The sequence below is a fragment of the Pagrus pagrus genome (assembly GCF_965226575.1).
Source record: "Pagrus pagrus genome assembly, chromosome: 22".
Taxonomy (NCBI): Eukaryota; Metazoa; Chordata; class Actinopteri; order Spariformes; family Sparidae; genus Pagrus; species Pagrus pagrus.
This window is the reverse complement of record NC_140204.1, coordinates 12,269,906-12,297,464: the sequence shown is the minus strand read 5'-3', so window position 1 is coordinate 12,297,464 and position 27,559 is coordinate 12,269,906. Positions and strand designations below refer to the sequence as shown.

The 27,559-nt window shown below is 37.9% G+C and overlaps 5 protein-coding genes across 6 annotated transcripts; 4 read left to right on the top strand and 1 right to left on the bottom strand.

The window, feature by feature from the left end:
* Positions 1-452: 452 nt before the first annotated feature.
* On the bottom strand, positions 453-12,524 carry tm4sf5 (transmembrane 4 L six family member 5). 2 transcript variants are annotated; one of them, XM_084344056.1, is made up of 5 exons: positions 12,440-12,524; positions 6,104-6,184; positions 4,364-4,494; positions 2,087-2,279; positions 453-886 (listed from the first exon to the last, which is right to left on the bottom strand). In XM_084344056.1, exons 1-5 carry the CDS (start codon positions 12,503-12,505, stop codon positions 869-871), a joined length of 489 nt encoding a protein of 162 aa, XP_084200182.1. In that variant the 5' UTR covers positions 12,506-12,524; the 3' UTR covers positions 453-868. The 2 variants fall into 2 exon arrangements, with proteins under 2 accessions (XP_084200182.1, XP_084200181.1); XM_084344055.1 differs by lacking the exon at positions 12,440-12,524 and adding an exon at positions 7,761-7,973.
* On the top strand, positions 10,329-11,162 carry LOC311251780 (transmembrane protein 272-like; the record flags this gene model as incomplete). Its single annotated transcript, XM_084344423.1, has 4 exons — positions 10,329-10,378; positions 10,511-10,545; positions 10,656-10,859; positions 10,945-11,162. The coding sequence occupies 4 exons, from the start codon at positions 10,329-10,331 to the stop codon at positions 11,160-11,162; spliced, it is 507 nt and encodes a 168-aa protein (XP_084200549.1).
* A 61-nt stretch (positions 12,525-12,585) lies between the features above and the next one.
* Positions 12,586-14,934, top strand: LOC311251570 (cytidine deaminase). The gene is made up of 5 exons (XM_084344057.1): positions 12,586-12,713; positions 12,866-12,982; positions 13,534-13,645; positions 13,745-13,802; positions 14,705-14,934. Exons 1-5 carry the CDS (start codon positions 12,707-12,709, stop codon positions 14,816-14,818), a joined length of 408 nt encoding a protein of 135 aa, XP_084200183.1. The 5' UTR covers positions 12,586-12,706; the 3' UTR covers positions 14,819-14,934.
* A 163-nt stretch (positions 14,935-15,097) lies between these two features.
* On the top strand, positions 15,098-18,392 carry fis1 (fission, mitochondrial 1). The gene is made up of 5 exons (XM_084344738.1): positions 15,098-15,182; positions 15,704-15,836; positions 16,713-16,789; positions 17,340-17,445; positions 17,540-18,392. Exons 1-5 carry the CDS (start codon positions 15,138-15,140, stop codon positions 17,641-17,643), a joined length of 465 nt encoding a protein of 154 aa, XP_084200864.1. The 5' UTR covers positions 15,098-15,137; the 3' UTR covers positions 17,644-18,392.
* A 5,802-nt stretch (positions 18,393-24,194) lies between these two features.
* Positions 24,195-27,360, top strand: cldn15a (claudin 15a). Its single transcript, XM_084344737.1, has 5 exons — positions 24,195-24,534; positions 24,940-25,104; positions 25,276-25,357; positions 25,464-25,571; positions 26,684-27,360. Exons 1-5 carry the CDS (start codon positions 24,318-24,320, stop codon positions 26,778-26,780), a joined length of 669 nt encoding a protein of 222 aa, XP_084200863.1. The 5' UTR covers positions 24,195-24,317; the 3' UTR covers positions 26,781-27,360.
* Positions 27,361-27,559: the final 199 nt, after the last annotated feature.

The following is a 27,559-nucleotide window of genomic DNA, read 5'->3' as shown; positions in this document are numbered from 1 at the left end:
ACAGGCTTTTAACTTTAAAGTTAGGTAACAATTACCACGAATCAGCTCCATGGCAACAAAAGCTTATGAGCTTAACCTGCACCTATGCTAACAGGCGCCGCTGGTCCAGATTGTGTACTGTTTATGCAGCTGCAGTCTGCACAGTGTCCACGGGAGGCGCTCTGACCTTTGGCCTTGTCTGGACGCACAATAAGCCTGTTAGATCTGGCTGTCTGCGGCTGCATGGGCACAGCATGAGGTGAGTAATTGACAGAGATCATAACGGCGTTGTGCAGAAGTTCATCTACCAGGTGATCAGTGTCAGAGAATGTTGGAGTTGGTGTACACATTTCAGTAAATTTACATGTGCCTTTTGGGAGAAGTTACTCAAGAAAAACTGCATCAAAGTTCACACAAAAACTGCAAAAAATACATTTTAAATACGTTTTTAATCAGGAATTTCACTCATTATGCACAACTCCAATTATAATGCTTAATATATATATTTTAAATTCATCAACTCTTATTGTGTTGTCACATTCACCTCCTATACAGCATACAAAAATATATACTGTATATATAATATATAGGTACATAAAACCAACACAATTAATTACAACAACAATTACAACAATTACGCTGAAGAATTCAAACAAAAATAAGTCAGGCAATACACACAAACCAACAACCAGAATCAAATACATGCAATAACGGAGTAAGGCTTTGACTCAAAAAGCTATAAGATAGGTGTGAGGCAGTATCCAAAGGAATCCTCAACATGTTTTACAGAGAGGTGCATTTGAATATTATCTTTGGGAAACAAATGAATTACAGAAATCCCTCCCAGCCCTTGTGAAGATGGGTGAGAACCGGGTGATCTCCTTCAGTTTCACAACCCACCGTCGTCCTGCAACAAGACAGAAGTCACATGTTTATGTTATGTTTGGGACAGGAAGCGAGCTGTCAGATGACTGACAGAGCTGTTAATAAATGTGAGCATTGTGTCAATGAGTAGACATTCATTTGCAAAATACATCTGTGAAAGTGTCAGTATTTCCTAAGAAATGTGGTACAATGATAAATAATGGTTTGGATGACTGCTATGTCCTTCAAATCAATGTGTGTACCTCATTTGTGTGCATATTAAACATGTGTGAGTCCATATGCAAGTCAGCAGAAATGTTTTTCCACAGTCCTCACTATATGTTCAACCATGTGCTAAAACTGAGCTTAATTTTCAACCTGGGTAGATATTTGAGCTCAAAAGTACAAAATTAAAAATGATCTTTGACCTTTTTCAGTTTTCCTTAGCTGCCAGTTTATGTATTGTAACTTAGAGTCAAACCAGTCATCATATAGTGCTAACTTTTATCATGAGAATGATCCTCAGTATTTTCTGAATACGAACACCTGTACAGTACTTTTAAAGCAACTCCAACTGTGTGTTTGGTGAGGACGTTAATCACTCTAGTTTGAAGGGCCAAAGTTAACAAAATCCAATTACCAGCACCTCTGCTGTTCACTATTATTCATATAGATACATTTGTTCTATATCTAGTTTTTTAGTCCATAATTTAGTGGAAAAATTACACAATGTGCTGTCATAATGTCCCAAAACTGTGCTTTTAAATGAGCACCGACCAATTGTCCTGTTTAATCGCACAACTCTTACAATCCCAGCCCTCTGCCATCTGCACTGCACCCATGTTATCTATCAACACAGCAAGCTATCAAAACCATAAAAGCTTTTCCCTTTCCTGTTTTCCATCAGTGGCAGAGCTGATAGAAAACCAGAATTGCAATCATAACAGCGCTAAAGCAACACTGAAGGAATCTGCTGAAAGGCCAAGTCATTCTAGGCTACTAAGAATAGCTGGCTCTGTCTCAGCAACCAAACCAGTTAGTACAGAAAGTGTTGCTTCACATTAGATTTATGGAGTTTGATAAAGTTGTTTCAGTCTTTATTGTTTCCCTCTTTTATTGGCACTCATATCCCCCATGTAGCTTTCATGACTTCCCCTGCTCAGAAATACTTCAACACTCATTGTGTCATTACTAAGATTTGCTTGCACCCCCTCCTAACTCCTAACTTAGCTTGGTGACCTACATCTTTGCTTTCACGACAGTCCCCGCAGAGGCATCCCAAGACGCCGTTGACCACCTGGATGCCACAAAGCACCATCTGTATCAACCCCATGGCCAGCAGAATGAAGAACAGGACGACGTGCCACATCACTGCGTTTTTAGGGTACTCGCAGATTGACCACAGAGTCTGGTTCACAATGTAGTTGGAATTACCCCTGCAAGGAAGAACAGCAGTAGAGCATAAGCAATTTCCAAGACAAACACAACACAGCATTAATGAAAATATGTGTACAGCAAGCCAAGTTTGGGGTGCAGGAAGAAAAAGTGTGATGACTGAGTTGAGGAAAAATGTGTCAGTAAGATGGTGAATGGAACAAGTGAGCAGTGGAGAAAGAAAGCACATGGAAAATAGAAAGGAGGAACTGAGAGAGAAGGTCTGTTTTGTTGGAGAAAATTGACATTAACTGTTTACAAGAAAAGAATGGTCAGTTACTGAATACAAATGACATTTTGACAATTTTGTAATTGGTAATGTAACTCAATGGATTGTATAAAATGTAATCTGAATACTTTTGGATTAGTTTTTCATGATGTTGAAAATATTGCATTGATAGACACAGACACAAGGTAGAGATTAGGGCCTCATACGACAATTAGTTTCTATTATTGGTTAATATTCCGAGTATTTACGCCAATAATTGGGTCTTAATTAACTCCACCAAGGAGGTTATGTTTTCGCCCCTGTCTGTTGGTTGGTTGGTTTGGTTGGTTTGGTTGGTTTGTTGGTTTGTGGTCAGTTGGTTGGTCAGTCGGTCGGTCGGTCGGTTGGTTGGTTGGTTGTTTGGTCAGTCAGTGGGTTTGTTGGTTGGTTGGTTGGCCAGGAAGATTACACAAAAACTACTTAGATTTCCACAAAACCTTGATGAAGGATGGGTCTCAGCCCAGAATAGACTGCATTAACTTTCGGTGTATATCCAGATAAAGGGACGGATCCAGGAATTTTTTCTCACTTTCTTTAACAATATGAGATTTGGCGGTTTTCAACATTTCCATTAATTTCTTAGAGACTAATGCTTGGATCCTGATAAGAAAATCTCTTGCATTGAAGGTAGTGCTATCTACGAGTGAGTACAATTGGATGCAGATCCTAATTAAAATCTGCATCTTGTGGATTTATGTTTTATGTGATATTGGATTTAGTTTTATTAAATTAAAGGTGACTGTTGGGCCTTGATAAAAGCGGGCCTCTACCAAGTGCCATTCAAGCATTGTCTTCAAATTGATCGATTGACTCCTTTGCGAGGGAGACCTGGCCAGGTTGGCACCATAATAGGTTGCAGACAAAACAATATAAAGTCAGGTACCTAAAAAACAGATAACAACACTAAGAAGACCAAAATAAGTTAAATGAGTCATTTACTGTACAATTTACAATAATCTTAAAAGCAAGGAGATGTTGAATGACTCACTCAAGTCTATTAACTGTACACAAGTAAAATAGAAAGTAAACAGGATTGCAGAACCTCACATTGAAAAACAGAAACACAAAAAAGGGGAAGTTGAGGTTTGCTGGAGGAAGGACAATCTGAGGTTTAATATTAATATCTCAACATATATTGTGTAATCAGACTTGGTTCCCCTTCACTGTAAACACTGGCGCCCTTTGAACTGCTGCTTATGCAAAACAAAGGCCTAAATATTAACTACATGATCATATTTATTAACAATGGTCCCAGTCTTCTCATGGGCCTCTGTCAGGTGGTTCAGTTTTACCTGCCTGAGCTCGTAAAATGCTTCATTTAGTGCTGATAGTGTTGTTATTATTTTAAGTTAAATTGTAAGCAAGGATCCAAACAGAGCAACTGTTCTTCAACTAGAATAGGCAAGACCTGTAAACTTTAGCTGAATATGACCTATGATCAAGCTAAAAAAGAAGTTCCCTCCATGCATTAATAAGATTTTACATTTAAAGGTTTAAATGGGTAAGCTTATTCTGATTTACCAGACTCATGGTCACACAAACAGTTGGTCCACTCTGCCACCTACTGGATTTTTTAAAATATTGCATTTCTTTATTTTTATAACCAGGAACTGAAACCATTCTGCTGCTCCAAAAACGACAATGAAAGTAAATACAACAGACTGAGATAAGAGCGGAGTGCAGACACGCATCTGAGGAAAATGAGGAAGGGTTAGATCAATACTTGTCAGGCCACTATCAGCTTCAGCATCACCTACATGCTCAGAAAAAAATACATTTGAATAAATACACATGCGCGATGGTTGCAGAAACACTCACTCTTCAAAGGGGTATATCCAGTCACCATTCACCTCACACTTGGGCCCATCAGCCAGACCGGCTGAGGCCACACCGGTGCAGTAGATCGATCCAATAAGACCGAATCCAGAGCAGAACACAGAGTTCAACATCTGAAAGAAAGACAGGAATATACTGTGTTATTATTTTTCTATCTTGTCACTATCTTTTTTGTAACTAGTTTATTACTGTTTCTTGTCTAAAGTAGGCCTACATATACCTTTAACCCAACCTGATGTGACCTTAAAGTCCAATTTGTAAGACGATCTCATTCCCGTTTCCCAGTTCGTCAAATACCGACGCTTTGGGTCTCTGGAGGGCCCGACCTACCGACCCAAAGTGTCATTATTTGAAGTGTTGAGAATCTTACAAACCGGACCTTTAAAACAAACACACCTCGATGCATCCCGGCTTCATTTGTGAAAAGATTCTGTTTGCAACAACATATAAGTGGCATATGATTTAATGCAATACAGTGGTGAAGCACTATTGTTTTGCGGGTATTTCAAAGGGTCTGATGACATGATATGATATGATTGGGGTGCTTTTGGCTGACTCTATCTGAAAATATTATGATTTTTTGTGCTTTCAACACAGTTGGTTTTTTTTCTCAGCAGACAGAGTTTGCTTATTTAGCTCGGACTGATATTGAGCTGGGTCTGGCCAATATATCGATATTATATTATTATCATGATAACAGACTATGTATCCTCTAAGGGTTTTGGATATTTCCATATCACAATATGTCATAAATGGTGTCTTTTCTTGGTTTAAAGGCTGCATTACAGTAGTAAGTGAAGTAATTTTCTGAACTAATTCTACTAAAATCTCATTGTTGTTGGTCAGATTTTGTAAAAGGACCAATAGTTGGGAATTTGGTCAAGAATATCAGGATATTTGATTTTGATATCCAGTGCTAGCATTATTAGATATATATCGTGTATCATGATATAGCCTAAATATATTGCGGTTTTATTTGAAGGCCATAATGCCCAGCGATATATTGAGCTATCTTCATGCCAAATGAGCAAACTTTATCTTTAAATGCTTCTGGATAAACAAGTAGGCTAAGCAGGCTTTGAGTTAAGACTTTCAAGAAAGTCCTAAATCCTAAAAATTGCCCTTTGAGTGGGATTTGGTTAAAGAAATAGTTAGAAATAGTAAAGAAAATAACCGTTTTCCCCACTTTCCCACAGTCAAACTAATAAATACCTGGGGACATTTTTTTATGTATTCGGTGTCGTCTAAATTCATGCCAAACAGAAATATCAGGCTATCTTGGCTCAATTGTTGAGTGTTTATGCGGTCAAATAACATAATCATGACCCCATAGGCATCCAGGGATTAAGCAAAAATAAGCAAGTAAGCTAAGGCAGGATGGGGAGGTGTAGTTTTTCAAGTTTTGTCTGAGGAGAGACCCACAGTGACAGACTTTCCTTTGAAAACCCCTGATATAAAAAACACTGATACACTGCTTTTCTTGCCAATTAGCAGCCTAGTTCCTGAAAATTAAAGAGAAGTGAGTGTTGCTCACAGAACAGTAAATGTAATCCTATAATGACACGTCCATGTGGTGTGTTGTCGAAAAAATACACTTGATTCAAGTTTGTGCTTCCGTCTCTGGTAAGACATCGCCCTCACCTTTGCCTTTTTCCACCCATCATTATCAGTCCAGTCCCTACGCTGACGTTGAATGTCAATCTCTTAAATTACTTTACTCACCCTGCAGCGGTTGCCACAGCAACCTGTTCCACAGCAACCCTTGCCCCCGGCCCTGATAGCAGAGGAGCTCGGGCAGAGCATCTGAAAAGTTAAAGACATAAGAGAATGTTTTCTCATTTATCAAGCGAGAAAGATGTATCACAAGTGATTTTAAGTTTTATAAACGCAAGTGAAAGGTATTTAAATGGAGGTATGTGTGTGTTTGCGTTTGTGCCTACATCTGACACACATTTGTATTCTTATGTGTGTGTGTGTGAGTCTGTTCTCTTATCTCTTAAACCAAATATTTGTGAATCCTGAGTCGAGTTTTAGTCTCTCGTCCCAGCAGGCAGTGACATCCACACGGTTAAGAGTGGGAGAGGAAATGAAAGTTCCCGGTCGCTGATCCAAACCCTAAAATCACGTTGATTAACATGTGTCCTTCGACAAGACTCAAAGGTCTTTGTGATATATTTATGATATGACTTATTCATGAATTATTTGTTGTCCTTGTCAGCCATTGAAATGTCAAGATTTCGCTGATGGAAAAATCATATCTGTTGTGGGTGTGTCCTTGTGAGAAAGTACAGGAGATCAGACACTTTGTAAATCTTTCGTCACACAAAGTTCCCCGTAAGGTAAAACATGTTTTTACACTGCACCGTCACGTAATGTAACTTAAGTAAAAATATGTATTATGAGCAAAATGCACCGAAAGCATCAATGCCATAAATGGGTGAAAATTTTGCATTTGTATATTTACATATTTATTAATGTTTAAAGGATAAGTTCCATCCAAAATGAAAATTAGGTCATTATCTACTCATCCTCATGCCAACTGAGAGTCAAGTGAAGTTTCTTGGTCCACAAAAAAACTTCTGGAGCTTTGCAGCGAGACAGCGTTTCCACATTTTCCTAAACAACTAGTAGATGGGGACTTATATCTAAAATGGCTCCATACAGCTTGTTAGGCGTAATCCAAGTCTATGGAAACCCCAAGACCCAAAATTGTTTTGGAAAGTCATTTTTCAAATCAATCTGGGATCTCGGGGCTTCCAAATACTTGGATTTTAAAGTATATAAAGTATAAAAAGTATAGAGTGACCTTAAAAAAACTAGGTATATTGGTCAAAATATCCTTTTACACTTAATATAAGACTAAATCACCTCGAAAGCAAAATTTCAGTGAATTATAGGGACTTTTTAAACCATTTTTACTTGTTTTTAGACATTACACTTGTTCCCCTGAAACACCTTATATTCATTGCTTGTTTACTTATTTTTATAGCAGCATATTTTCCGGTACCCCATGTTAAAAATTAACAACCTCTTATCAATGACAGGTACAGTCAAAGAATTATTTACTGGGAAGAATTTGCATATTAGATCATTTTAGTCCACACCCAGCCAAAGGTCAGGCATTTGTAAAAATAGAAATCAGTACAAAGTTATTGCAAATTACACCAAAACAAAAATAATAAGATTAAAATGCTCGTCAAAAGGATGTGATACTTCTCAAAAAAAGTCTCCCAAACAATTATACTCAATAAAACCCAATAAAAGAAAGCAATTAGATTTTACAGGTTTACACAGAGGAGAGTTAATGACCCAGTAAAAAAAGCAATAAAACATGAAACCAGAATTTGTAGACGACCACAGATAATAATCCTGTACTCACAAAGAGGCCTCCTCCGATGAGCCCCCCCATGAGCCAGACGTGGAAGGAGATCTGGTAATTTTCCAGCTTCTTCCCATCAGGGAAGAATAGCAGCAGGTTGGCGATCATGCAGACGAACGCTGTGGGCAGCAGGATCATGCCCACCAGACGGGCGCACTTTCCCATACAACACATGGTTTTTACTTGTTTTTTTTCCCTCTTACTCACTGGTACGTCTCCACTTCTACTCTCACTGCGAGTGTCCTCTCCTCTCTTTAAATCAGGAGGAAGTCAGCGAGATGTGGGCGACACAAAAAAAAAGGAGGAGTGAGAAGCTCACCGCTCTCGCACTGTGAAAGTCAAACACAGCCAGTGACAGTTAGAGCAGGAAGGAGAGAGGGAACAAAGGCCAAGTATTGGTGTGGCGACCTAATCTGATTTCAGACCTGTGTGTCTTCTCATGGGTCTCTGATAAAAAATGGAAGTCAGCAGGGAAAAAAACCTCAATAAATATGAAAATACAGGACAAACAAACTAAAGAACGCACATAGAGACGGGGGGGTATCTGTGCGTGTGTTCAGGGGGCTCTACATGCCCTTTGATACCTGCTCATGATCTTTTCAGTTTGTTTGTTCTATTTATGGCCTATTGTGAACACAAGGGAGGGCCTACAGTACGGCCTAATAAGAGCTTTGTCAACCAGCGATATAGTCTAACTAACTGGTATAGCATGAGTTGTAAATGCGCTTCTATGTGTGTGTCTGGTTAATTAAAAGCTCGTCAGATGTGAGGAATAAGTAAAAAGTCACCTCATTTGGATATTTAGCAATTTACATTACAGATACCAGCCAAGATACGCTAAAAAACACATTAGTTATTGTTTTTTTAATTGGCTTTACACATGTGCAAGCACCAGATGAAGCAAAATACTTTCTTACAATACAACAAACTCAAGTGACTTAAAGGAAAAGTTCAACCACAAATGAAAATTTAGTCATTATCTAATCACCTCTAAGCGGATGGAAACATTCCTGGAGCTTCACAGCAAAACAGTGTTGCAGTTTTCTCCTGTAGCTGCGAGGCTAAAAACGTTAGCGTGCATCCCATCTGAAGTGGGTGCAAGAGCTCAACAGCATGTCGACAATGACTGAATTTGCATTTTCGGGCGATCTATTCCTTTAAAAAAATAATATATAAGAATTCTGCATTAAAATGTCGAAAAACTAAAGACTATAGACTATTTAGACTATAGTCTAAATGTCTAAAAAGAAATAAAAATCCGCAAGTTTACTCAAGGTAACGTCAACGTAAAGGCAAGGTACCATTGCGTTTCAACAGGTCACCACTGCTACTTCCGGATTGGGAAGTCAGCGAACAAGACTAAATTTAAGAATAGGTGAATAAAACCTTAAAACATTGCCTCATTCCACCACGGACTGCTCACCCAGGCAGTGTTTTCAGCCTATTGCAGTATGTAAACACCCGAAAATGGTGTTCAGTTTCACCTTTTCCACAAACATCTTTTGTTTTTAGAGCCCCCCGAGCAGAAGAAGTTACATATTGTACATTTAAAGGTGCAATATGTGAGAATTTATTTGAAAACATTCAAGGATTTTCTAAAATCATCAACAGGATGTGAAGAAAGATCCGTTTGGACGTGACATATACCCTACGTATTCTGTTGCAGAGATATCACCTGAAGTTAGCTAGAGGTGTTTATTTTTAGGTAGTCTCAGTAAATAAAAAATGCATGATGAGTCATTTTACTTTCACTTTCTTTCATCGTTTGCACGCCGTGGTACAACAGGCCCATCCTGTTCGTGGTTTGACCATATATCAAAACATCAGCTGGTAGAAATCCCCAGTAGTTCCTGTAAGTGTCTTGTGCACAACCGAAGTCATTTGACGGAGGATTCAGTGAGAGGAAGCTTTTCCAGGTGCAATGGCAGGCAAGTGTGTTCTTGTATAAGTGTGCAGAAAATATATTTGATGTGCTGTAACTGTAACTGCAACCTGCGTCAGGTGTTTCAGGTGATCTGTGGTGAATTTGAGCAAAATGACCTTTTGTCATAATACTTTGGTTTATGACCAAACATCTTCACAAACAATGACATTCCCATCAGCCCCGGCTGTTCGTTGTACTTAGTGCTACTCAGCAAATGTTAGGAGATGAACATTATACCTGCTAAACATGAGCATGTTGACATTGTCATTATGAGCATGTTGGCATACTCACATTAGCATTTGGCTGTGGTACAGCCTCACAGAGGAGCTAGCATGGCTGTAGACTCCTAGTCTCATTTTGTAATTAATTCCTATAACAGGGATAAAACAGTAGCATAAGACTTTGTTGCACTTCACAGAATAATTTTATGGGGGGGTTGTACAGTTTGCATCAGTCTGAGTTTATGGTATTTTATGCTTCAATTGGTTCAATAAAACATAAAAGATGTAGCCTATTCTTCCTATCTGTTATTACATAACGATCCATAATTAAGATTATAAACTGTGGGAGAATAATACCAGCCTGTTTGTTTGCTCTTCAGCCCCATCTACAGGCCATCCAGTGCTAGTCACTGTGGGTGCTCTATGGAGGTTTCAAGTGAAGCCACCACCACCCAGACGTCCAAGGCTATCAGGTGAGAACTACAAAGACTCAGCTGCCAGTTTATTAACTACATCATTAACTACACTATTTTATGCACGTCTGAAAAATATACAATTAATCTGACATTACCAATTAGATTTTTTTTCATATCTTGCCCTTCCAGTTGGAGTCACAGTTGGATGTGTTACTATAGCTCTGGTACGAGTCATCTTCGGTCAGTGTGCTCTTTCTTTCACATATTGTATTTGAACAGCCCTCAACTCTCAGTTTTGTCACTACATATTGATCTCGTCACCATATATCCACAGGTGTTGTGTATTTCAAGGACTGCCCCCAGCAGCCGAACATTCCCAACTACCTGTTAGGTATGGCTTTGATGCCGCTGATGATGATACCATTCGTGACCCTCCCCTGTGAGAGTGAAGCAGCTCAGCCACAGGAGCCACCCAAAGGTTTCAAAGCCTGTCTGGGCTGTTTGATAACCCTGTTTGGCTTCGCATGGTTCCTTGCAGGTGGGGATGAAAAATATCACAGACGGAAAAAAAAAAATGTTCCAGTACACTTCACACTTAATATTTTTGTCCCATGCATCTACAGGTGACGTGTGGGTCTTCTCAGTCTATCAGCCCAACTACGACCCGACAGCAGCTGATGGTCTGTACTGTGACAGGACTCTGTACACGTTTGCTTTCTGGAATGCAGTCTGGGAGACGTTTGTATTCCTGTTCTGTCTGGCAGATCTCTGCAAAGGACTGATGTGTTGTGTGATGATGAGTCCTGCACCGGCAAACAGAAACTTTTATGGGAATGTGTGAGGCATGGATGGACAGAACAAAGGTTAATATAACTATATGTAGCATCTTAGGGGACAGGTTTAGCTTTTTATCTGTGAGACTCCACATAACACTAATTTTAATTATTGATTTGTTTTCTTTCCTGATTAATCACATTTTTTTTATGCCATAAAATGTGAATGCATATAAGATCATCAAGTTGCTTGTTTTGTCTGACCTGCTCAGTTTGATATCCAGTGATGGAATGTAACTAAGTACATTTACTCAAGTTCTGTACTTAAAGACAGTTACGAGGTACCCTAACCCTACTTTACTTGAGTATTTCCATTTTCTGCTACTTTATACTTCCTCTCCACCACATATCGGAGGTAAATGGTGTACTTTTCAGTCCACCACAATAATTTGACCACTTGAGTTAGTGGTTACTTTATAGATTGAAATGCTGCATATGAAGGACTGGAACTGCTAAAATAATAAGAAAAAAAGAAGAAGAAATTAATTAATCAATATGTTTTTAAAAGCAGGCTTTCATTAATTTATAAAAAATGTGACATAAATAGATATCCCTGCTTTGATTTGCCTCTTTATTTATTTACCTTTGTAGTTAACTGACTTTTTATGTACTTTCCCCCTTTACTTTCCCAAATTATGTATTATTCTGTTCATTTTAAAATGTAGTTATTTTATCAGCAAAATAAACTTTGACTCTGATAATCAGAAAAATAATCATTTTTTAATAACCTAAGCTTTTTGTTTTGATTGTTAAGTATATTTGTTGCCAGAATATTACTTTTAATCAGATCCTCTCGGACTTTTACTCAACTACTGTTTGTATGGCTTTTACTTTTACCAAAGTAATATTTTAATAAGACATCTTTACTTTTAATCAAGTAAGACTTTTATTGTCACATAAGACAAAGGAAAGCATAAAATCCACTGATTTAGAAGCTGGAACGAGGCAATGATGGCATACTTGCTTGAAAAACGATTCAACAGTTGCCAATTATACTTGTAACTTGTAATTTTAAATAAGTATGAACTATTTTGTCCACAGAGAGATGTGTAAATCTGTTAAGACTTTCTAAATAGTCGATATGCATTTTTTTTTTCATTGGTTTTATCTATGTAATAGTTGTTTGGGGGCTGTAATGTAAGTTTTAAATAAAGTTTGACATTATGTGAATCCTTTTGTGAAATACAAAAACATCCTCAACACTATTTCCTCCCAACTTTTACCACAAAATGGCGTCACTCAGCAGTGCGCCAATGAGGTTACGACCTGGTTAAAGTTCACTTACCTTAGCTTTGAGCTGTGTTTTGCCCCCTTTATCTCGCGAGAACTGGAGACAAAAGCCAGGTCTCATGTGGTCCAGTGCCCAAACTGATCGATGACGCTCCGGTCAGCCAGCCAATAACGTAAAGGTAAACAAAGCGCGTGGAGCTCATGAGCTGAAATGAACCCCGCTATTCCTGCTCGTGTCGGCCGACGTGGTCGGTTGAATTTTAATTTAAGCTGTAAAAGGTGACGAAGGACTCAACAAAACTGCGACCAGTCTTCTTCTGCAATGACAGGCAAGTCTTTCTCTCTGTGTCACAGCCTCTGTAACGGTCTCCTTCATACCAAACCTCCTCCATTTCCTACTTCACCTGTCTTATGATGTGGCTCATTACAAATGATGTCTAACCCTGCTCTGTTAAATGCTTGTGGTTTGTGTGATGCGCAGATACAGTTAAAGAGCTCGTGTCAAAGTGCCTGCAGGCCCGGGACATGGCATACTGTCCATACAGCCGGTTCCCTGTCGGTGCGGCCATTTTAACAGCAGATGGCGCTATAATAACAGGTAACGACCCAACAGGTGACTCCACAGCCATCAAAACTGTGGTAGACAGAGGAGAGAGCAATTTTGAGGTAATGAACTTGATTGAATGTTAATTTATACTCTTACTTTAATTATAAATGTATTTTGAACACTAGCCAGATTAAAGAAATAATTCAAAAGTGTGGGACATCGGATTAAATCAGATAGTATATTGTGCTCTTAATACTTCTACTCAACGAAGGACTTGTACGGAAGCCCTAAAGGGCCATGCATTCATACACTTTATTTCCTCCGTTTTCCCGTGATAACGAGTTAATTTCATTTGTTTTCTTGAGATATCGAGTTATTATCGCGAAATAATTCTGCCATTTTCCTGAGATAACAGGGTCATTTCCTCGAGATCTCGAGATAACGAAACTTTGTTTTCCTGAGATAATGATATATCTGGCTAGTGTTCAAGCAGATTATAGAAACAGGAGAATAATAGTACAACTCATAAAGTACAGTGTCTAAACTGAGTTCAATGAGTGTAAAAGAAAGAGTCCAGAGTCTAAGTATTTGTGTGCTTTCAGGCTGTAACGTGGAGAACGCCTCCTACGGTCTGACGGTGTGTGCTGAGCGGACAGCCATCCAGCGGGCTGTGGTAGAGGGACACAGACGCTTCACTGCCATAGCTGTGACATGGTGACCCTCTCCGTATTAATGACATTAATGGCACATTAACAGTTTCTTATAGCAGAATATTCACGTGCAGTTTTCATCTCTGTCTCTTTTCTACGTTAGTGATATCAAAGACCGCTTTGTGGGGCCGTGCGGAGCATGTCGGCAGGTTCTTATGGAGGTGAGACGTCTCATCTATGACCAGTGCAAACAATCCTGAAACAATCCCTAGAAACCTAATGTTCTAAATCAAATTACAAATTACATAAATATTTCACTTCACTGGCAGATTTTTAAGAAAAAAACCAAAGGACTGAATCCAAGACAAAAAGAACTTACTAAAAAGCAGTTTTTTTTCCAGTGTATATAAACCAGGAGCACTTACTCTCTTAATGTCTTATCTGGGTATTGCAGTAGACAGTGGGTGTGTGTACATCAGGACCAACTGTATTTTACAGGCACGTTAATAATTGATACAAATAACCTAGTACAGTAAAATGTAGCTTCCTTATAAAGTAGAGCAGCATTCTCCAGTGAATTAGACTAAGAGAAGAGGACTTTTTTGTCTCTTCTCACATTATAATACAGATTCAGCAGTTTTGAAGATGTCAAACTCAGCTATTATAGGAATATGACTATATATAGTATGGGTGACTTTAACTTTTACCAAAGTAATTTTGTAAAATTTCTACTTTTACTCAAGTGAAAAACAAAATAGGCTAGACAGATTATCACATTCCATATATAGTTTTTTTGTTTTGTTTTGTTTTTTTAATCCAACTGCTGATAAAATGAAATGCAGCATGCAATATGCAAAGTAACAAGTAACCAAAGTTATCGAATAGCCTAATGTAGTAGAGTGAAAAGTACAATATTTGCCTCCAAAATGTGGTGGATTGGAAGTATAAAGTAGCAGAAAATGGAAGTACATCACCTGAGTAAAATTTACATTCCATCACTGATAATATGGAACAGTTAACAGAATACATTCAAAAGATGAAACCTTTCATAAAATTTTTTTTATACATTTTGCATGTTGGTATTTTCTCCTTCACCACTCTACATCCCTCTCTCTCTCACCAGTTTGGATCAGACTGGACTGTATACCTGACCAAGCCGGATGGATCGTACAAAGAAACCAGCCTCAGTGAACTGTTGCCTCTAGCCTTTTCTCCAGCACACCTCGGGAAGAACTGATGGAGCCCCGACACCATCCTTAGACATCATTGTTTAGATGCTTATTTTAGTACTTTTTAGCTGCAATGTCTCTTTGTTCACATTAAACTGCAAATTAGGTCAATAAAAAAAATAAAAAATTTCCTCTGAACATAAGTGTGATTGTTGTTATTATTATTATTATTATTATTATTGCTGTTATTGTTACTATTATTATTATTATTATCATTATTGTTATTATAGTGCAACAGAGACATAACAGGAGTGTTCTAGAGATGACGTCGCCAACATATGTGTCACGTGATAAGAGGGGGCGTGTCCAGAAGCAGTTTCCGGAAACATGGAGGCTGTTGTGGGCGATGTGGTAGCTCCTGAAGACCTTTTAGTAAGTTTATAAATTATTAAACCTCTTTCTTTCATTGAACATACACATTAACAGATAAGCGACATATTCTGGTGTTCGTTAAACATGTGTTCACTCGGTAAATGCTGTCATGTATGTTAAAAAAAACGACATATCGGGAGCTAGTTTGTCACGTCACAAAGCTAGCTAAATGCTAATGATGATGTTTATGATCAGAAACTGGCCGCGGTGTGACCGTAATGTCCGCTAATAGTATTAAATGACTCATGTTCATAACAGATTGGGAATTGAATGTACTTTAGGGACTTTAATGCCATAACAGCTGAAGATAAACTACTACGTAGGCTAGTGTTTACTCAGCAAACACCACACAATAAGTGCGACATCTGCCAGAATCAACGCAATAAATATAAAATGTAATATCAGCAAAGCAAGCTGTTCCGGTGTCACTTCCTTCCTGTACAGATGATTTCATTAAATGTGACACAACGTCGGTTCTGTGGTCGCTTCATAAAGGACGGGTTGTGTTTTTGTTTTGACAGAAATTTGAGAAGAAATACAACAATGAGCTGGTGAAGGGAGCCGTGTCCAAAGAAACAAAGTTTGAATATGCGTGGTGTCTGATCAGGAGTAAATACTCAGAGGATATCAAGAAGGGAATTGTGCTCTTGGAAGGTGAGTTCACTCTTTTTTTTCTTTTTCTTTTTTTTTAAGTATATCCATAATACTGTATGAAACGTTTTCTTTGCCTTGCCACATTCTTTTTTTTATAATAAAAAAAAAAGAATACAGCCCTTATTCACAAAATACAGTTATTAAAATTTAATGAATTAAATCACACGCTCAGCCACATTATATTGTTACTCGACATAGATTATTAATTTGTCTGAAAACACTCTTAAGAAACATTTCGTTTTGGTTTTCTGTAGTGGATGGATGCTGGTTTTTGTGTTATGCCTTCAATCATTACAGTATATGCTTACTGTATATCAGATAATTGAGCTCAGAAGGAAAATACAGTATCTTTTACTTTCTTATATTATTTAAAAAACAGGAAAGGTGTGGTAGATGGTAAACAAAAGGTAAACAAATCATTGTAGTATAAATGTATATATAATAAAAGGAATCCGATCATAACCCTTATTATATGAATGGAGAATTAAATGTAGAATAAAGGACTGTAGACTTTTATAGATCTTTATTAGAAATAGTATTATGAGTGGCTGCATCCAACCATTATTTGCACTATCAATTTATATGCAGATCATTTTCCTAATTCATTGTTTGGTCTATAAAATCAAGAAAAGGGAGAGCCAAAGGTGAAAACTGTAGTGCTCTTGCTTTGTCTGGCTAAGAGTCCAAAACCCAAAATTATTCGATCACAAAGGACTATTTATTTACTATTTATATCCAGGAAGTGAAACCAGGAAATATATTACATTCTCTTTTTTTTTTTAACTAACCAGATATCTTGTGTACTACTGTACTTGTGTTATTATGGCAAAGTGACAATTGTGTAACATATTAGCTTATTTGTTTTTTTTCTTTCAGAGCTCGTTCAGAAATCATCCAAAGACGACTCCCGGGACTTCCTGTTCTACCTTGCAGTGGCCAACTACAGACTCAAAGTGAGTGTCATTCCTGAGATAATGACAGTGTTTCGTAGGATGTTCTACCTGAGCATTTCTTATCATTTGTACATGAATCCTCACACATTGTTAATTGATTTACATTAAAATTGTAGCATTTTTGAGGGCTGCAAGTAACAATTATTTTTAATATGGATTACTCTGAGGATTACTTTCACGATTTATCGATAAATCACTTCTATAAAGTGTCGAAGACAATTCCCAAAAGCCCAAAGTGACGTCTTCAAATTTCTTGTTTTGTCCAACCAACAGTCCAAAACCCAAAGACTATCATAAATGACAAAGAAAGACTTAAGAAGCTGGAACTATCAAATGTTTTACATTTTTGCTTTGAAAATGACTGAAACGATTAATCAATAATCAAAATAGTTTCACAACTAAGTTTCTTTCAATCAGTAAATCAACTAATGGTTGCAGCTCCAGCATGTTCATTATCTTTAATGCAGCCCTTACATTTAATTATACATCATTTAAAATGTGCACACATCTGAGAGTGCTTTCTATTTCCTCTGCCCTGTTCTTCTTCCAGGAATATGAGAAAGCCCTCAAGTACATCCGAACTCTTCTCAAGAACGAGCCGGGGAACAAGCAGGCTCTGGACCTGGAGAAACTCATCGACAAGGCCCTGAAGAAAGGTGACAAACAATCTGAGTATAAACATAATAACAGAATTTTATCAGTTAGCAGTGAATAAATACAGACTGCTGACACTCACCTGTTGTTGTCTAGATGGCTTGGTTGGCATGGCCATCGTCGGGGGAATCGGCCTCGGCGTGGCTGGTTTAGCGGGACTCATCGGCTTGGCTGTGTCAAAGGGAGCCGCTAAATCCTAACGCGGACATGGGACCACGTGTCTACATTTTGCTGGACTGACACACTGACCCCTCCCCTGCATAAAAAAAAAATAAAACTTAAAGGAGAAAGCTTAAGGAAATATAACATATTGGTTTGAAGTTGAATATGTACTGAAACACATTAAAGGGTTTGAATAACGACAGTGCATAACCTGTTTTCATATTTTAACAGGTTTGCGATTCGATTACTGGGCTGTCTGTTCACACACTATGGCATGGCACTTTCTTTTTATTTGTGTAAATACAGCAGAATAGTCGAGGTGCAGCTCAGTTTTATGTAACTTCTTAATATGCACTTCAGCCTAAACTTCCTGAGTTGACATTTACATTTTGTAAAAAAAAAAATATCTTTATGAAAGAGCTGTTGTGGTATTATAACTGTTTGATTATTTTTGCCATGAAGAAAAGCATTGTTAAGGAAAGTGTTATTGATGTAAAAGAGCGTGTAGCTTGTGATGCCAAAAGCAACAGTGTGGTGTGTTTGCGGATGGGGTAGCACCGACTCTGCCATAAAGCTGGTAGAAAACTGTAAGTCCAGCTGCTGCTGTGGAGGCGATGAGGACGTTTGCAATTATTTTGACATGAGGTTTCTTTTCATTTGTGCTGAATACAACTTTAAAATTGAAATAAATACCTTTGTCATGTAAAATGCATTTCCTAACATATACCTGTGCTACATTTAATGGATTGTGTTTTCCATCTTGTTAAATAAAATGATTTGCAGCTGAGAGTTTTGTTGTTCTCGTGAAATAAGTGTCGAGTACGCACATGAATGTATCTCTAATGAGATTTTGAATTATTTCTTGACAGATAAAGCTTTTGTTCTATGAAATTAAGGGAATTTATACAACATTATACAACAAGATTGCATAAAGTGAAAGTTTGTAGTCCCTTCATGTGATGCAAACATAGAACATATATGTCATGACCACACATCCAATAAATAACCCTGAATTTGTCAGGGATCTTTGTTTATTTGGGGAACCCCTTAAAACCCAAGCCCCTTTCACCTTCAGTTTACTATTTCATCCCTCTGGGGCTTGTAGGAGCACATTTATAGCGGGAAGAGGCATTTGTTTATTATATCCAAAAGAGGCATTTGTTTATTGTCCAAGTAGCAGACATTGGGCATTCCCCTAGTTAAACATGTTTTTTGCTTATATTTGTATGTAGGTTGGGCTTGCCTGTAAGGAATTTACAGCCAGTACCGCCACACGCACTCACTCATACACAGATTTTTTTTTTCATAAATGTCGATGCATTATTTCCTGAGAAATTAACAAAAATGTAGAAAAATACACCTATCTGACAATATAAAAGAAGGTGTGAAAACATTTCTGAATCTGTCCCTTTATCCAGATCAACATCAGAAGTTAATGGGGTCTAATCTAGGGCGAGACCAATCCTCAATCCAAGTTTTGTGGAAATATGTTCTATCAAGCAACCAACTAACCAACAAACAAACAGACCAAACAACAAACCAACCAATCAATTAACCAACCAACCAATGAACCAGTCATTTAACTAACCGACCAGTCAACCAACAAAACAACCAGCCAATCAACCATCCAACCAACTAACCAATCAAATAACCAACCGACCAACAAACTAAAGAAACCAACCAACACACCAACACATTCATTTGATATTGTTCATTTTGGGTCTCCATGTACTGATGTAAAATAAAACATATTTAATTGTTGTGCCAGTTGCTCCACATGAGGTTTAAAAGTCTGCGACCTAGACATTGATTGAAAGGAAGAAAAACTAAATGCATATAAAATTGTATCATCTACATATAACCCTAACCCATATGACGAGTATGCTTTGTGTTTCTGTTATGAAAGACCAAGAAACAGATTTTCCAGTAAACTGGCAACATTTTATTAGTTTTTTTCATAAAAATCTTTTGTTAATGGAGCAAAGTCTATAATGCCATTCTTATCACTGTAATTTATTGACACTATTAACTTTATAATAAGGTTTTATGTGGTCACTGTTAGAGAGTGCATTATGATCATTAACTAAGTGTTTAGCATTCAGATTGGGCCGTACTTGTTTGAACAAAAACGTGCCTGGCCTAGTTCAGTCCCGTCGATCGTCATATCTTGACCCCCGGGGCGATTCAAGTCGCCGTTTTACGACAGGAAGGCTTATGGAAGCTATCAGTTCTGTGTGGTGTTATCAGCCTCGTGGGGAGTTACTCATTAACCCACCTGAGAGGACCGAAACTCCCCAGGGACAGATGAGTGAAAACAATAATCTTTTGTGGTGTGAAAGAGGTGATCGAGTGGGTAAACGAAAAGAGAAAACCAGACATCAGGGTGTGTAAAAATAATCTAATATCCAAACAGAATATAAACATAATAACTAACCAAAGCTGGACATGTCTTCAGACTCATCTCGTGCACAGATAAACACTTTAACATCAATGATTAATCGGAGTTGGTGTAATTCAGATCAGCTTCAGTGAGTTTCAGTTGTGAGGGCCAATGTTCATTGAGTATTTGCTGCTTTGAACGCGTGTCTGGGAACACTGTGTATTGGTAAAGTCACACCCTGTATACATGTCATCACACAGTAATTTGTAGTTACTGTATAATCCAGCAGAACACCACTTTATTGTCTGTCACCTTTTATTACTGCACGCACCGAGACAGACAGTAAAATTTGCTTTTTGTCACATTTTTATGTGACGTTAATGTTTGATATTCTTTCCTAGTTTTAATTATTTCCTTCTGTCTTTTTTATTGTACTGATTTCTTAGATTGTGAGAGAGATCGGATTTTGCAGTTTTGCTGGATAGACTGCCATAGAAAAATAGTGTGATTCACTTTCCCCTCAGGCATAATTGTAAGAACTTGTAAAAACTTTCGGCCCTCCCATCAGCGTTAGCTGTACTTTGTATTTAGTGCTAATTAGCAAATGTTAACATGCTAACACACTAAACTGATATGGTTGCCATGCAAGTGTTAGTATTTATCTGAAGGCTAGGCTGCACCTAAGTACAGCCTCTCGGATCTGCTATCATGGCTGTAGATGAGCTCTGTTTAAATATATACGCTATGTTATTTTTTTATTTTATTTTACCACATAAATGATGGTCTTAACTTTACAGAGCCGATAGGAGTTAATCTGAAACTGCCTACATTTTTAGGCAAAACATTTTTTAATATAGGTCTGGACAACAAGATGGTTCTAAATAAAGCAAGAACTATCTCTATCTTTTATAACAATAACTTCAATTTAAATTTTCTCACTGGTTGCTCCTATCTTTATGTAAATAAACCAGCACACAGACGCCTTTTTTTATTAGTACGGATCTATTCCGTGCTGTCCGTCCTCCTCACGTGCTTATCCAACATCTCATCAATGAGTTAAACCTAGAAACCATGTGCAAAAGTCATGATCTTTAAAAAAAAAAAAAAAAAAAATCACATAAACGTTGTTTTCAAAGGGAAAGTCATTGTGACATTTGTGTCTAGAAACACAAACTCATCAAACTCATGCTGCGGGCGAGGGAGCTGTAAAATGGGCTTCGCAAACAGCTCGTCTATAAAATGAGACATTTATGGTGGGGCAGGATCAAGTTTCCAGAGGTGGAGGTAGAAGAGGAAGGCCAATGAGTTTATTTTATCCGTGGTTTCAATTTCTGCCCTCTGTCATGTGAATTGCCACAGTGTTTTTAGCTGTATTTTTCCATTATAATGTAAATTGGTGAAGCACTATGATCATATGTTGCTTGAACCTGCAGCTTCTCTCCGCTTCAGGGAACTATAAACTGAATATCGGCATGTGACGTGGCTGCCTGACCTCCACCTTAACTGTTTTTCTTCACTCTCACCGTTCTCGAAGTGTCATTTAAGGGCACAGCAGAGCATTTAGCAGCTAAAGAACTTAAAAGTTTGTTAAACAGAGCATAGAAACAGAGAAAATAGATTAGACTAGATTAGATATAGATTATATTTAGATTAGATTAGATATAGATTAGATATAGATTATATTTAGATTAGATTAGATATAGATTGGCCTTTATTGTCTCCTTTGAGAGTAATTTTTCTTGGGCAAAAGAGCCACAAACATGACTCCAGATGAATGATAATATTGCTCCATGACTTTTCCAACCTTTTGCTTTTCACATTTTGTTTTTGTTGTCCTCATGTTGCCAAAGAAATCAGTTATTACAACTTTGAATAATAAACGTACTTGTCTTTGTGTTTTTAATGAAATAGGAGCAGTGTACCCTGCGTTACTTCGAGCTAACATGCTTACAATGACAATGCTAACATGCTGATGTTAAGCAGGTACTGTATGTTAACCGTGTGCCCCAGCATGCTAACGTGCAGGCAAAGTGAATGTCATTAGTTTTGCAGGTATTTGGTCATAAAGAAAAGTACTGGACGAATTTATTTTCTGGCCTGATGATGTCATTTAAAACCACAAATATATATAGAGCTGTAAAGTGAAGCCGATGCTAAACTGCTTTAAACCTGCACTCTTTCAGGATATCCTCCCCAGCTCCACCCACTTGTCCAAATATGGTCACTTCTGGTTCTGAAAAAACAAGACAGTGACAGCCGGGATGCCAAACTCAAGACTTCAAGAACGAGTCCAGAAACCAATGGGTGGCGTTGTAGTGGGTTAACACTTTGGTGGCACATGAAGAAAACTCAGGGGATCACCGGCGTCATTAGGGTTCATCCTCTGGGGAACACAGTTTCTCTACGATCCATTAAATAGACTAGTTGGAGAAAAAGAGTGACTTTACTATCAACGGAGCCACACTGCAAACATGATTAATATAAGAAAACACAGCAAACTGTTAAAAACGAACCATTTGATTTAACTTTATTATCATATTTAGGTCTTTGTTCTAATCAGTGAAGAAGCCTAACCTTTGTTACATTAAAAAAAACCCTTTACGTCAAGAAGTACAAAGCTAACTCCTAACACAGCTATTCAAATTGCATCAAGATAATTGGCCTGTGACTGAGATTAAGCCCTTTCATATTGCTTCATGTACTAGCCTTTATTGTTCTGGAAAAATGTGGCCATCTGCAATCAGTTTATTTCATCATTGATAATTGCACAACAGCAGCAGCAGCCTTTATTTCCAGGAGACTACCTGTTTATTGAGGGGAAAAATAGTTCTGCAGTATGAAAACAATACTTAAGGACCAAAACATATAAAAGAATCAAACATCTGGTGAGCAGAATAACATTATCATCTTGAGTAATAACTGTCACCTCTTTCAAAATGATAAAAATAGGTTTCACAACCATTTCTACATCACTGCAGCTGGTTTACAGGCAACAAACTCACTTTGCAAACACTTCTCCTCTCACTTCCTTCCAGAAAACCGATGAGCAGTTTGGATCAGGTTTATTGTTGGTGAAATTGTTGGTCTGTTTCTGGAACTTCACTCTCGACCTTTAACCAACCGGGTTTAAACGAGGTTTACAAATCACCTCCCCTCTTTATACTTGAGCGCTTTGTCTGCAATGCAGGTTAAGATTTATCTTAACATTATCGGTGTGTGTGACCTGCCCTGGATTTGGCAACGCTGACCTAGCAACCATCAGGGGGATTATTAATGAAGTCACACAAACACAGAAACTACAGGATGAACTGGGTAACTTTAGACCTTTTGTTCTTTAGCTTTGAGTTTAAAGGTGCACTATGTAGTTTTTTGGGGGAAATTTTAATCAGAGGAGTAATGATGTTTGCGCCTAAACAAACTAAATAAACAAACTCTTTGTTTTCATGACTGAATAAACAAACTGACCTTAAAGGACAAAACAATTTCATACTGCTTTACTTTGTTTATATGTGGCAGACCCTGCCACCTTTCTAGCTTCAAACAGTGTTCTGGGGACCTTATTTTCCTCTGAGAACAGCTTGTTTATTCACTTATGGAAAAATAAATATTACTAAGTTTGTATCGACTCATTAATATTGTAAATATTAAAATTCTGAGTTTGAATTTCTACATAGTGCCCCTTTAAGGTTCAAATTCGTCCAATAAGATGTTGGTGGCTTTCCAAAATGTTGCAAGATGATGGGTGTGACGCTCAGTGATCGCGACCTTGTGCGTTACGGCCTTGACATTTTCAAACCCAAACAATAAAACTACCAAGGGGAATGAGCTTTATTAAAAAGGTCTTTTGTAATGCTTCTTCAGTATGTAACGTGGGATATGAAAATACAATTATCAACATTTTTGCAAAAGCATCGTTTTTCAGTTCCTTGTGATCAGATGCATTTTAATGGAAGCAAAGGTGGTTGAATGCGTCTAATAAACATACACAGTGCAGTGTCATTTAGAGAGACAGATGATCGTTGGACTCTGAGAGCGAGACGATAAACACCTGTTGAGTTTCAGGGGTGTAAAATGAAAAAAAAGAAAAGAAGATAGAGCGTGTGTGTGAGGTGAGGGGAAGGGGGAGGAGAGAAGGCAAGTCATATAAATCATTATACATATCTGTTGGAGCTGGACACATCTCACAGAGACACAGAAGACACACCGCACTCTCAGATACTCTCCCTTCTATCTCACCCAAATCTGATTTTTAGAAGTTTTATTGATCTTTTTTTTTTTTTTAACTCAAGATCTGGATTTACTCTAACTTGACTGCTGGGCCGTGGTGGGGTCATGGATCCGATTGTGGAAGTAGTGGCTCTTGTTCTGGGGTTCATCGGTTGGGTGATGGTGGGGGTGTGCCTGCCGAACCGTTACTGGAGGACGTCCACCGTCGACGGGAATGTCATCACCACCTCCACCATCTACGAAAACTTGTGGATGTCATGTGCGACGGATTCGACGGGGGTTCATAACTGCAGGGAGTTCCCGTCGCTGCTCGCTTTGAGCGGTAGGTCGACAAAAAAAAAAACGTTAAATTTAACTGTGACAAATGAATCAATTGTTGCCCCTTTAATTATACAGTTTTTTTTTTTTTATCCACAAATCATCAATCATTAGCCCATTTTAACTTTATAAATAGTAGTTACATGACCGAAAACACTGTTGCTTTGTCAGGAAAACATGATTATGCCATAAAAAGTGCCTGTTAAAGGATGATTTAATGATTTTATGGGCCGTTGGACACCCTGAACTTTTGCTCTGTTGAACTTTAAAAGTTCATGATGACACATGTTCACAGGCCAGCATCAAATCTTGCAAACCGACCATATCTTATGACCCCTTTTGTGGCAGATGACGGGTAAAAGATGGTGAATTCGGTGTCTGTTTTTGTTTATTTTGATCTTGTGTCTAGGTTACATCCAAGCGTCTCGTGCCCTGATGATCACATCGATAGTGTTGGGCACCTTTGGACTGTTTGCGGCCCTGATAGGAGTACAGTGCTCGAAGGCTGGAGGGGAGAACTATGTTCTTAAAGGGAGGATTGCTGGCACCGCTGGGGTCTTTTTCATACTTCAAGGTAACAAAGATGAAAAAAAATATTTTCAAGATATCTGTCTAATCAATCATCCATTCATTTCTTCCTGGTTTCCTGCAAGACTTTGGACCTTTGTCAAACTATCTGGCAGCTTCGGCCTGCCACTTTCTCAATAATTAAAGAATATTTGATTTGTTCTACTCCTCTCTAAAGGTGTGTGCACAATGGTCGCAGTGTCCTGGTACGCCGTCAACATCACTCAGGATTTCTTTGACCCGTTCTATCCTGGCATAAGGTAAGGTAGTGGTGGTGAGGGGGAGGGGAGGAGAGGGGTGGGGAAGACGAAACGCAAAAATAAAAAAGGCCTGACCTGTTAACTAAAACTCTGCTGTGTGTCGCAGGTATGAAATAGGAGAAGGTCTTTACATCGGCTGGTGCTCGGCTGTGCTCGCCATCGCCGGAGGATCCTGTCTCACCTGCTCCTGCAAGATTGGCACCGAGGAAAAATAGTAAGTTCAATTCTAACTGTTTCTAATTCTAATTGTTTTTAATTATTTTAATTGATTACGTAGTTACCTCTGTCAATACCATAACATATAGGAATATTGCTGAATGATTGGGTAAGTACTTAAACAACACAGAAAATAATAACTTTCTTATTAATCTTATTGAAAAATCAATATTTTGCCTCTGTATCAATACATTTGTAAATAAACATTTTACAGCCATTCAATTTTGACAAAGATGGTAACAGATACAGAAAAGTATCCATTTATATTTTATTTTCCGATTCTTTTAGACTTTACATGCACATATTGAACACATGATGAATGTTTTGCTTAGGCGGACCTCAAGAACCTTGAAACCCTCTGGCGCCTTCTTGTGGCTAAACTTTATTAATTCACCTTTGGGATGCAATCGGAGCTCTCACTGGACGTTACAATCTGAACTCGTTTCTATGTTAATGATGCAAAATACCTCTAATAAGTGTCATTATGCAAGAGTGAATGATATCATAACAAAAGGGTATTGGGGGATGAAGTGGAATATAAATCAGAAGTGGTGATAACTGATTGGTCATGACCTTTGAACCCAGCTGGATTAGCTGTTTATATGTTTTAAATAGTAGCGTCACTCAGAAGGACAGTACACAAATCGGCAGGGGTGAAAATGATAAAGGGGCACACCATGGCAGGCGTGTTTGGACTAGGCCACAGACTGTTTTAAAGCAACTATGTGTAGGATTTGAAAATTGAGTTTGGCGCCCCCCGTGGTAGGATTAAAAAGGACACTCCTGCTTGTACACATGCTGTAAAAAATGGGCTGAAAGCAACATATAATCTGCAAAAATCATTATAAAATCAATATGATTTAATTGTAGAAGACATAATTGTAGATGGACGAATTCCATTTAGCGGCTTCAGTTTCAAGATCCTGGTATTGTGCATGCTGGCTCACTGTCGTAGAACAAATCCATTATTGCTAGCAACACCTGTGCTTTTTCGTTATGAAACATCAATATCTTCTATGCAAAATGCCTTTGAAATGCTTTAAAGATTCTTGATTTTAAGACATAAAGCCTCAGTGACTGATGTTTTTATTGAACCGTCTTATTTTGCAGCCCTTTGCCTTATCAAGCCAGGGGAACTGTATATTCTGGAGTTGCACCGACCAGAAGCGTGGCCGCAAGTACTTATGGACGAAATGCTTACGTTTGAGCAGGATCTGAAGATGAAAATTAAATCTCTTACAAATGCCTGGGGTGACCTCTGTCATCACCTCAGTTTTTGTTGACACGTCAATGTCCAAGAGTTCAGTTTTTTAAATGGCAGGTGGAGCTTTTTGTCCACAACTGTGTGGAAAAGCTCATTAAAAAGTTCACCGACTGAAGCACTGTATATAAAATCACAATATCAAGAGTATTCTGTAAAAATGATAGCATTGAAATTATGTTGTAAAAGTTGTAAAAAGCTAAACTACTTAACACTGTGTCACAGCGCAAACCCACCGTGTGATTGCAATGATTCTATTTAAGTTATCCTGCTGATGTTAGTAGAACAAACATTCACATACAGTCACTTATTTCCAAAGTAATCCAATCATTTGATCATCTTCATACACACTTCTAGACATTTGTAAGGGGAAGGTCAAAACAGTGATAATCCAGATGTTTGTGTGTGTTGTACTGTACAGTTTTATAGGTAGTGCCTTGGAAGAAGGGTGGAGGAAAAGTGGTCTTTATTTTGATGGTTTGTTGTTTGTTGTTTTTTTTACGATTGTAAACAATAAAATGTGTTATGCAAAACATTTCCATTTGATTTTTTTTTATCCCCGTTGTCAATTAAGTCATGATTGTAACCTACTCATTACAAATTACATGGACACCAGCATATCAGACTATTTAGAGCTCATATCATGTGTTTTTAAATGTTATTTTTCTATTACATTACACATTTTTACAATTGAATTTGCAACAAAAGTAGTTTTTCTTCTTTCT